The 11,036-nt window shown below is 40.2% G+C and overlaps 2 protein-coding genes across 8 annotated transcripts in view; one reads left to right on the top strand and one right to left on the bottom strand.

The window, feature by feature from the left end:
- Positions 1–674: 674 nt before the first annotated feature.
- Positions 675–2,959, top strand: zar1l (zygote arrest 1-like). The gene is made up of 4 exons (XM_007247298.4): positions 675–1,360; positions 2,360–2,452; positions 2,563–2,637; positions 2,714–2,959. The coding sequence occupies exons 1-4, from the start codon at positions 695–697 to the stop codon at positions 2,855–2,857; spliced, it is 978 nt and encodes a 325-aa protein (XP_007247360.3). The 5' UTR covers positions 675–694; the 3' UTR covers positions 2,858–2,959.
- Positions 2,960–4,718: 1,759 nt separating this feature from the next.
- fryb (furry homolog b (Drosophila)) overlaps positions 4,719–11,036 on the bottom strand; it is a 163,511-nt gene continuing 157,193 nt past the window's right edge. For 5 of the 7 annotated variants that reach the window (XM_049468900.1, XM_022681467.2, XM_022681470.2 and 2 more), the window contains exons 59-62: positions 9,755–9,772; positions 9,456–9,566; positions 7,466–7,668; positions 4,719–5,692 (exon numbers count right to left, since the gene is read on the bottom strand). In XM_049468900.1, coding sequence (XP_049324857.1) covers positions 5,434–5,692; positions 7,466–7,668; positions 9,456–9,566; positions 9,755–9,772 — 591 coding nt within the window. In that variant the 3' untranslated portion in view covers positions 4,719–5,433. The remainder of the gene's footprint in view (positions 5,693–7,465; positions 7,669–9,455; positions 9,567–9,754; positions 9,773–11,036) is intronic. The other 2 variants (XM_049468897.1, XM_022681474.2) reach the window with 1 other exon arrangement.

Genomic DNA, 11,036 nt, shown 5'->3' with positions numbered 1-11,036 from the left:
AAAATTGTTTCTTACATTTAGTTTTTGTTTCATTGCAGACAGTATAAACCCAAAATATATCTAATGTACTGTCTGGTACAGTTTATTTTATTAGTTAATATACATTAATGGCCGAAACACATATACAGTTGCAAGAAAAAGTATGTGAACCCTTTGGGATTATACTTGGATTTCTGCATAAATTGTTCATTAAATGTGTTCTGATCTTCATCTAAGTCACAACAATAGACAAACACAATGGGCTTAAACTAATACCACACAAACAATTATATGTTTTTATTAAACACACCCTGTTAACATTCACAGTGACAGGAGGAAAAAGTGTGTGAACCCCTAGACTAATGCAACACACTGCTGTCCTCTCAACTGCAAACTATGAAGATGTGAATGTTGAAATGAAGCTCAAGAAAGTCAGAACTTGATATTATTTTTAAAGTATATATTTGAAGCTCACCTTCGTCCATCAAGCATTTTGCATGGCTTAAATGCGATCTGCACCTGTGGCTCCGCCTTTCAGAATGAACTGACCAGTCAGAGCTCAGTGGGCGTGGCTTATAAGGACACAGGTGGGCATACGCACCTGTAGTTAATCGCGTCGAGCACGTGGTCCTCAGCGGCAGCTGTGATTGGCTTGTTTCCGCAGTGATAGAGGAGATAACCCGGGGGCTGAGCAATACTCCTTCACCCGCTCATCATGGAGGAGTTAGGCCTGCCGTTCCCCGCCTGTAACTACGGCGGATACCCCGGATTCTTCCCCTTCTACCCCGGGAACGCCAAGTTCAAGCTCCAGAGATGGGAGAAGAAGGGCGGCTTCCCGCTCCCGGAGATCCCGGAGTACTTCGAGCTCTACAAGCGCAGCCAGCTGAAGGCCATCCTGTCTCAGGTCAACCCCAACCTGACCCCCCGCCTCCGCAGGGCCAACACCCGGGAGTTCGGGGTGCAGGTAAACCCCCGGGTGGACGCCACGGTGCAGTGCTCGCTCGGCCCCAAGACGCTCTCTTACCGCGAGGAGAAGCTCAGCTCCCCCCGGCGCAGCGGCGCGCTCCCCGGGGACCCGCTCCCCTCCACGCCGGTCAACAGCGTGCGCTTTTCACGCCCGCTCGCCATCTACTCCCCTGTGTTTGACCGCAGGTTCTTCTCGGTGCCGCCTCGCGCTGGGGGGCGGGAGGACAGCGCGGGGGGAGACCATCCTGAGGGGTGTAAATCTGGAGAGGAGACCGAGGACACGGAGGAGGAGGAGGAGGAGACCGACAACGAGGAGGAGGAGGACGCCGAGACCGAACACCCGAGCCCGGAGAGAAAGCAGCGTCCGCCGCGGAGCGCCGTCCAGAGCCGCGGGCCCAAAGCGCTCGGCTTTCAGGTCTGTGTGGGCAGTGTTCACTTGTAGTGGTGATTCAGACAGTAATGCTGCAGGTCAAACTAAATAAAAATTTAAATTAAAAGGTTTTTTTCACTATTAAAATTATGCAAGAAAAATATTGAAGAAAAATAATTCAGATTAGTTTTAAATGTACAGATTATAGATAATTATATAAGTCTAGACATTGGATTAGATGTAATCTTGGGAGAGCGTAGGTAGGCATTGAAAATTCACACTAATACCGAATAATAATACACACTAATCCTCTGAATAATACAGGGAAATACCCACATTAAACATTAAAACCCCACTATAATTTAATCTAATTTAATTTTGTCTATGTAACATGTGTTATTTTATTGCAAAACATTTATCATTGTTGCCAAAAATTAGACATTGTGAATCTCTTCTGTGGATTCTGAGTTCATTTGAGGTTAGCAGGTCTGTTACTGTTTAAAACCTGAGATGTGTTTGTGGGATTTATATGTATGGATATAATATAAAAATAAAGCCACCTGAATTTTCTTTCAAAACTTATCATAGCCATAAAGATGGTAACTATTCTTAGTTTGAGTTTACTTGATTTGGCTCCTTTCGCTCCTATTTATTTTGGACATGAGCTAGGAAGTGGGACTGCTATATGAACACTGCCTACCAAACAAAAAGTAGTGAGGATCTTACCAAATGTTTGCTGTAAATGTGTAGTAAAATCAGCATGTTTAAGGTCTCATTGGCTCTTAAACATATCTAAATTTAGCTGATTTTGTGAATTAGGAGTAGCTTGTATTGTAATGTGCCTACATGTAGTCTGAACCTAGAAATGTCCTAATTTGACAGCTGAAAGACCTCCAGAAATCCATTTTGAAACAACCATATAACTTGTGCATATGTATGATGGGTCTATAGAAGGATTTGAAAAACTTTTTCCATAGGCTTTTCTTTTCTTGTCCACACTACTGCTTTCAGTTTCATGACTTTTTATTTTTTATTAAATCCTAGTTCCTGGAGCAGAAATATGGATTTTATCACTGCAATAAGTGCAATATTCGCTGGGAGAGCGCCTATGTGTGGTGCATCACAGGATCTAGCAAGGTAAAATACTTCAAACTTTTAGCTCAAACAGCTTTTTTTTTTTTTTTTTTTTTTTTTTTTTTTTTTTTTCTCTCTAACAAACATTTACCCCCTCCTTCTCCATTTTTCAGGTTTACTTCAAACAGCACTGCAGAAAATGCCAAGCAGGACTGAACCCATACAGAGTGGAGTCTATTCAGTGCCAGGTTTGATTTGATGAGATGTTACACTCTGGAGGTTTGTAGTTAGTAAACTGTTCTAACTTTGTTTAACTTTTGTCAGATGTGTGAACAGTCGCGCTGCAGCTGTGAGCAGAAGCAGAGGCATATTGATCTGAGACGACCTCATCGCCAGGACCTGTGTGGTCGCTGCAGAGGGAAGAGGCTGTCCTGCGACACTACCTACAGCTTCAAGTACATCGTCTGACTGCCCCGTGTCTGTCTTTTTATAAATGTTGTTGGCAATGAATTGAGTGTATTTTTGTATTAATATTCTTGTATAAAACTAAATAAAGGGTACTGCAGCATTTATTCTGTCCTGTTTGACTTTAATTTCACTGTGTGAAGCATTAACTGGAGCAGCATGACTGCCAAATAAAAATAAAAATAACGGATCTTTAAATTAAAGTGAACATTTAGGGTGAGGCAAAAAGATGTATTTGACAGTGTTCCAGAGTGCTGTGCCCCACCCCCATTCCCTGACTTGTGAACAATGAATCAATCCATGCAAATGGCACTTGTGTGCACTTCTAAGTGCATTTGTCCCCCCCCCCCCCCCTCCCTTACAACTAATTCACAAAGTATACTAGTGCATCCTAACATTAGCATAATTGAAATGATTTGGTAAAATAAAGTGACTTTTTCAAAGTGTGAAACTATTACACACTGATCTATTTTAAGCATTTATTCCTTGTTTATGGCTTACAGCCAATAAATACCCAAAAGACCATTTATAAGAACATTATAAGACCATGGTACTGTTGGCAATGTGCCAAGTCCTGCTGGAAAATGAAATCTGCATCTTAGATTTTTTTTTTTTTTAGCAGAGAGAAGCATGAAGTGCTGTAAGATTTTGTGGGAAAACAAAACAGCACTGACTTTAGGCTTGATAATAGAACACAGTGGATCTACACCAGCAGATGACAGACATGTCTCTCCAAACCATCACTGATTGGTGGAAACTTCACACTAGACCTCAAGCAGCTTGGACTGTGTTTCTCCACGCCTTCTCCAGACTCTGGTCCCTTGATTTACAAATAAAATGCAAAATTTACTGATGGTTTAGAGTCATATCGTCTGCAGGTGCTGATCCACTGTTATATCAAGCCCTTGAAAATCTTACAGCACTGCATGCTTCTCTCTGCTGATGCAGATTTCAGGATCAAGTTGGGCCATGTCTGGTACAGCTGATATGTATATGTGCACAGACTGCTCCTGGGTAATGTCTGGGCTACTGTACATGTGTGTGTACTGTACATACCTATGCAGTGATTGAGTTAAATACTGATCATGTGTGAAGGCATAGCAAATCTTAAGGGTAATGTTAAGGGTAATTCCGTTGGTTTGTAATGGAAGTGGTGGTGGGACGAAGGGGTGGGGGGTTGTGTAGGAGGGTTGGAAAGTATTGTGAAATATATGACAAAAAAAGTCAACATTTTAATTGATAAATCTTTATTTGGACATGACACTTAACAGAGCACTGAACAAAATCACTTCACAAAAGCCGTAAAACTATTTACACTGTGAAAAACTCTACACTAAGACTTTTCCCTAAGGAAAACAATGTGCAATCTCTCCTAGCATGCACACGTTTCTGAAGACAAAACGGCTGACCCGCATGAGAGGAGCTCCCTTTCCAACTTTATACAAATGCATTTTGTCATAAAATCTTTTGTTAATAAATAGTTCTAATAATTAACCCTAAATACAACAACGCATGCTTGGCAGTTTTGACCGATACGGAACGAGTTCTGAAATGAAAACTATACTCAATGCAGGTTGGTGCATTTTGACAATACAAATGACGTAGAGGCAAGTCGGTATACAGTAGAAAGCGAAACGTCTGAAAAAGTAAAGGGCCTAATGGTCTCACTGACGTCAATTAACACTCGAGTATATTGACATTTACCAGCTCAGCTTATTAGTGTTGTGTTTGAATATATACTGCAGTTAAATGTCAGCATGTGTGTGTGTGTATGTGCGTGTGTGTGTGATTTTAAGTGCATCTGATATGTTTGAGTTCAGTGTTGAGTACTGGACCAGTGACAGATAGGCTCATAAACACAAGCTTTTAGTTTTTTTTTTTTTTTTTATCCAACTCGAACAGTTATACAAAAGCAATGCGCGACCCCGCGTGTCGTATTCACAGAAGATCAGTTTAGTTCATTTAGAACATTCTCGAGCAACACAGCAGAAAGGCATCCAGTTCAGTGATCCTTCATTGCACGTTTCCCAGTGGACACTATACAGATCAGACACCTTTAGTAGAAGTTCCTACCAGCTTTGGCGATTTCTTACCAAAAACAAAAAAAATGCAGCATAATTCAATTCTCAGTAGCAAACAGGACTTCCTCCTTCTTCCATCATTGCGATATTTGATCTAGAAAACTCAACATAGTGCAATTATATCAATAATAATAATAAAAAAAGAAAAACGTGACTGAGTGACTTATTAATCCGAAGTGTCGCACAGTAGCAGTTCAGTTTCTCCAGTATTGCTGCACATCTGAGAACCTGAAGTCATGTTCACTCTCAGGTGCCCCTTCCTATTCAACAAAGTCAAGGACACTCCAAGTTTCCCTAAGTAGGGCACAAGTTTGTGGGATAAAGTCTTGAAAGCACAGCAGCACTCCCAGACAGCACACTGGTCATGGCCTGGAACGGGGGGCATCGGGGGCGGAGCATAGGGGCGGGGTTGGAACAGGAGGGGCTGGGTGTCTAAGGGGGTATCCAGTGATCGGGGGGCCCAGGCCAGGGCTGGTCTGAGGGGCTGCAGGCCTCCTGTCAGAGACTCACAGCGGACGCGCTGGAGTCCGGGAGGCCGGATGAGACCACCCGGTACCCCTGGGCGCGGCGGATCATGTCCCGGATCTCTCCGCTGAGCTCCATCAGCTTGGTGCAGATCTGCGACGTGTCCTGGCTGGAGCCCACCAAGGCGAACGTGCCGGTCTGACCCAAAGACTGGTGTCTGAAGTAGATGTTCAGCAGCGTCTGCACCTCGTCCTCAGAGTTCCCGCCGAAGATGTCGTTTGGCCACAGCCGTCTGAAGCGTTATAAAGAGAAATAAATGCGTTTTAAGGATTATACATGTCATTAAGGATTATATTTTCAGTAGTAAATTGTAAAATAAAGATATTAACCCTTGTGTGGTGTTCGGGTCTGTGGGACCCGTTTTCATTTTTCATCAAATGATACAAAAAATGATAAAAAAATACTCAAACTCATTGGCATTGGCTATTTTTTTGTGAAAAACATATATCAAAACACATTTTCGATAAACACACACTGTACACCCCCCCCCCCACACACATTTATATTGCATACAGTATGTTTGGCCAAGGGCTAAACAAATTTTCTCCTCATATCTTGAGTTAAATTCATTTTCTTTTACATTTTATTAAAAAACTAATAAAAAAAGAGTAGCACTTTTTAAAAGAAATGTAACATAAGAAAGGTAAAGGGCAAATATTAACCATGTAAGCTGTTTATATTGAAGCGAGCATGTGTAAAGCATTTTAATGTAAAATTGCTTAATTTTGCTGAATTAAATACAAGTAACAAAGTAAACAAGTAACAAAAATATGAACACCACACAAGGGTTAAGGAAACATGCAAAGTTTAAGCACTGTTATCTACTGTCAGAGGACCTGAAGAGCAGTATTTTATTTTTTTATATTACCCAAAACTACTGATTTAGACCAAATCTTAGCTGCTACACAGCCTAATAAGCTCAATAAAACCAAAGGTGGATTAAAATGAGAGTAAATATTAGCGGTAAATTCAACAAAGGGAGAAGACTAAGAGCTCAGGAAGATAACAAGATGCCGAGCTGCTACTTTTCTCCTGAACTGGTAGTAAAGCTACTTTAGGCAGGTCATTGATCACCACCACTAGGTTAGCTTATTGGGGATGAGCATTTTAAATAATAAAAAAAATATGAATGTAATGTTGAATGATTTCTTACATCCAAAACGGGTTACAGTACACGTTACTCCTGACCATTTCAAGCAGCTAGCCAGCATTAGATTATTAGTTTATTTCCAGTCTTCACTGACTTTGCTTGAACGCAGTGAGGGCAGATCATAACTGATAACTTTAAAGTACTTTCGGAGCAGTTGGCAGTACATAAAGCTAAATGCAGACAAAGTTTTAGAAAATCGACATAAGCTGGTTTTTAACATTGCTTTCCATTTTATAAATTATTGATGTGTGTTTTGAAATTGGACTGCTGTAGCCATTTTACACACTCACTTTCCTTTCTTCCTGATCACTCCTTTAAATATACAGTATACTGATCAAGATCTTAGTATAAGGAAGCTTAGTATTGCCTGAATTATTATTAGATTTCCCTACAACAGGAAAACAGCTTTAACTGTGACTGTAATTATCTATGCACTCTTCAGCTGTGTCTCAAAGCTCAGGCTGCAGTCAGTGTAGGCTGCATTGCATTTCTTCAACACTATGTGATAGAAGGCTGCTCTAAAGTGTAGGAGCTTTCATATACAGCCATGAAACGCAGTTTCTGAATGTGCACAACATTTATTTTAAAATTAGAGTACATGGGTTTCATGATACCTTTCTGGTGATATCACCACAAACCTTTGTTAAGACTTTTCCATATGTGTGGCCAATAGGCTAATTACACTAAAAAGAGTCATTTTTATAGTGCAGTTCTACTGAGGACCTGTAGTATCTAAAAGGCATTTAGTATATAGGTACAGTGCTTTTTCGCCCTCTTGTGACCATTCAAATGAATGACTGCTTTAGTACCACTTCTTTAGATAAACCCAGCACTCTACAAATAAGCATGTCTGACCTGCACTGCCGGATGTGGCGGACGGCTGCGCTGAACTGGCTGTTCCTCAGGCACTCAAGGATGGCCTGAACAGCTGCTTCTGAGGTGGCAAAGCTAAGCTGGTGGCCAGGCAGCTGCTGCTGATCCTCGTCACCGGCTGTTCCTGTTGCTGCCAACTGCAGACTGGACCTCAGCTCTCCCAGCTCACGAGACATGTTCATCAGCTGTAGGACGGGATAAATGGGATTTGAAAGTATGAATAACACATAAAAAAACAGAGCTTCTTCAAGTGGACATAATGCTGTATGACAATTAATCATGTTCATCAGCACTTTGCAATCTCCTCTGAGATTCTGTGGTGGAAACCACTCATAAATAATAATTATAATAATAATAATAATAATAATAATAATAATAATAATAATAATGATTAGGAATCGTTACTTTTGGCTACTTTTCCTCAAAGCTCTGTCTGGGGTTCTGGTGGGAGAAATGTATATTGTTTAGTAATGTCCATTTATATCTAAAAAAAAAACTAAAAAATATATTAAAAAACACCAACTGTCTTCCTGATTCCTAATTGTTATACAGCCCTGGAAAAAAATAAGAGACCACTTCAGTTTCTCTGATTTTGCTATTTATAGGTTTATGTTTAATTAAAATGAACATTGTTGTTTTATTCTATAAACTACAGACAACATTTCTCCCAAATTACAAATAAAAATATTGTCATTTAGAGCATTTATTTGCAGAAAATGAGAAAATAGAAGTGGCTGAAATAACAAAACAAGATGCAGAGCTTTCAGACCTCAAATAATGCAAAGAAAACAAGTTCATATTCCTAAAGTTTTAAGAGTTCAGAAATAATCAATATTTGGTGGAATAACCCTGGTTTTAATCAGTTTTTTTCATGCATCTTGGCATCATGTTCTCCTCCTCCACCAGTCTTACACACTGCTTTTGGATAACTTTATGCTGCTTTACTCCTGGTGCAAAAATTTAAGCAGTTCAGTTTGTTGGTTTAATGGCTTGTGATCATCCATCTTCCTCTTGATTATATTCCAGAGGTTTTCAATTTGGTCAAATCAAAGGAAACTCATCGTTTTACATGGTCTTTTTTTCCAGAGAACATATTGTGTATTCAATATTTCTTATTAACACAAGTGTTTTGCTTTAGCTATTTAATCATTCAAACACTTTACAATTTATTTTCTAAATTTTATCTAATTTACAAGACCAATTACCTAACGCACTCATTAGGACTCCCCCTATCACTAGTGATGCCCCAATACATGCCTCCTCCGACACGTGAAGTCAGCCACCCCCTCTTTTTAAACTGCTGCTGATGCAGCATTGCTGCTTGGAGGAAAACGCAGCGATTCGGTTTTGATACATCAGCTCACAGACACCTTATGTTGAGCAACATCACCAGGTGTGCTTTCTCAGGGCTCCGACAGCTGATGAACAGGATTTGAACCTGCGATCTCCTGATCACAGTGGCAGAACTTTAGACCGCTGGATCTAACAGTGCCCCCTCGTTCAAAAAGCTTAAATTAAATGTTTCATAGAACCAGTTCTGATACAATTTTTAGAATATTTTTATCATACCAGTAATGCTCAAAACTTACTTGTACTTGATACAGTACATTAAAAATATTGCTTTTCTATAATATATAATGGCTGGTTGTAGTTGAACTTGTTGGGTAAGGGTGGAACCATACAATACAATAGTTACGATTTTTTATTTTTTTGTCATTTACGTAACATCAGGATTTTAGCCTTAACATATATGCCAACAGCAAGAAAAAACATGAATGAGATGCTTACTGATTTTATCTGATTTAAATTAAAATTTTATATTTTTAAATGTAATATTCAGAAACATTAAAGAAACCTGAGTGCATTCTTTAGAAGGGGGTGTCCAAAAACATTTGGACTCATAGTGTATGTTGTTAAGTCTCTAGCATACATACTGAGTTGTGGAAATAGCAATTCCCATTTTCTTACACACCTCTGGTACAGAACTGATGCTGCTGACTTTCACAATCAGCTTACAGTAGCACTGAAAAAGCAGCAGGAGCTGGAAGTGCAGTTTGTACAGCCGCTGGCACAGCTCCAGTTGCTGCAGAGGACACAGAGATATTACAGCAGATATTAGCCCTGATGACAGATGCATATAAACAGGTACGGATAAAATCAATACAAATATAAATATATTCCAGATAAAATCTTAAAATCTCACTCTACACTGGTCTCACACAGTCTTACTGCATATAAATAAACTGCTAAGTGATCTTATTTCAGACTTACAGCCAGAGATTCCATTTGCTGCATGGCAAGCGTGTCACAAGACAAGAGAGAGAGAGAGTCGAGAGGGGAAAAACACAAAGCGTTAATAAGAGCAGCGTGCAAACACAGAACCCATCCCAGCAGTGCAGCATTTCCACACAGCAATCCCAGCTATCCCTGTGATTAATGGATCAGCAGTAATCACTTTAAGCCTGGACGATTAATTATATTGATCAGAAGATGAACGAGACAGAGACAGAGTTAGGAAAGAGGATGAAGGGAATTAAACAGAATGCAAACAACCAAAAAAATGTGTGTCTGTGGAAGTTAATGCTCTATGCTCTAACTTTATAAACAGAACATATAATGCAGGAATGAGGGGCATTTTTGCATTTTTAAGGTTTGTGTCACAGTAAGGCCCAATCCCATTTCACCCTTTGGCAAAACCACTTTGTTTTGATTTTTTTCTTCATTTTATTTCATTTTTTTCCCATTTTATCCCTAATTTACACAATCAATTACCCAACACACTCATTAGGACTCCCCCTATCACTAGTGATGCTCCAACACACCAGGAGGGTGAAGACTAGCACATGCTTCCTCTGATACATGTGAAGTCAGACACCGCTTCTTTTCGAGCTCCTGCTGATGCTGTAGCATTACCGAGCAGCATCACAGCGCTAACGCTCGGAGGAAAGCGCAGCGACTCGGTTCTGATACATCAGCTCACAGACGCCCTGTGCTGTGGACATCACCCTAGGAGTGGTGTGGGGAGAGAGCGCCATCTACCCACCCAGAGGGAGCAGGGCCAATTGTGCTCCCTCTGAGCGCCGGCAGCTTGATGGTAAAGCTGCATGAGCGGAGGTTCAAACCTGCGACCTCCTGCTTATAGTGGCAGCGCTTTAGACCTCTGTACCACTCGGCGCCCCAAAGGCACAACTCAAGTGACCAAAGAAACCCATAAATAAAGTATTTTGCTTGGTAAAAATGATGATAAATCACTATATTACTATTGTTTAATGTGTACTTTTATGTTTAATGGCCATTTTCTTCTACACTAGTACCGTATTTTTCACACCGCATTATAAGGCGCACTATGAATGTACATTTATTTTCTGGTCTATTTTCATACATAAGGTGCACCAGATTATAAGGCTCACCATGCAGCACTAGTAAACTGAAATTCTTACAATAAAACATTTTCTTTTAAAGTCAAACAAGCGCTGGATGTTAATCTACACAGGTTTCTTTTCATGAAAACTGTTTATTCGGGTGAGTAAAGCGTTACTGTTTATTTACAGTA

Source organism: Astyanax mexicanus, chromosome 20 (genome assembly GCF_023375975.1).
Source record: "Astyanax mexicanus isolate ESR-SI-001 chromosome 20, AstMex3_surface, whole genome shotgun sequence".
NCBI classification, from domain to species: domain Eukaryota; kingdom Metazoa; phylum Chordata; class Actinopteri; order Characiformes; family Acestrorhamphidae; genus Astyanax; species Astyanax mexicanus.
The sequence above is the reverse complement of the archived record's forward strand: the minus strand, read 5'-3'. Positions and strand labels throughout refer to the sequence as shown.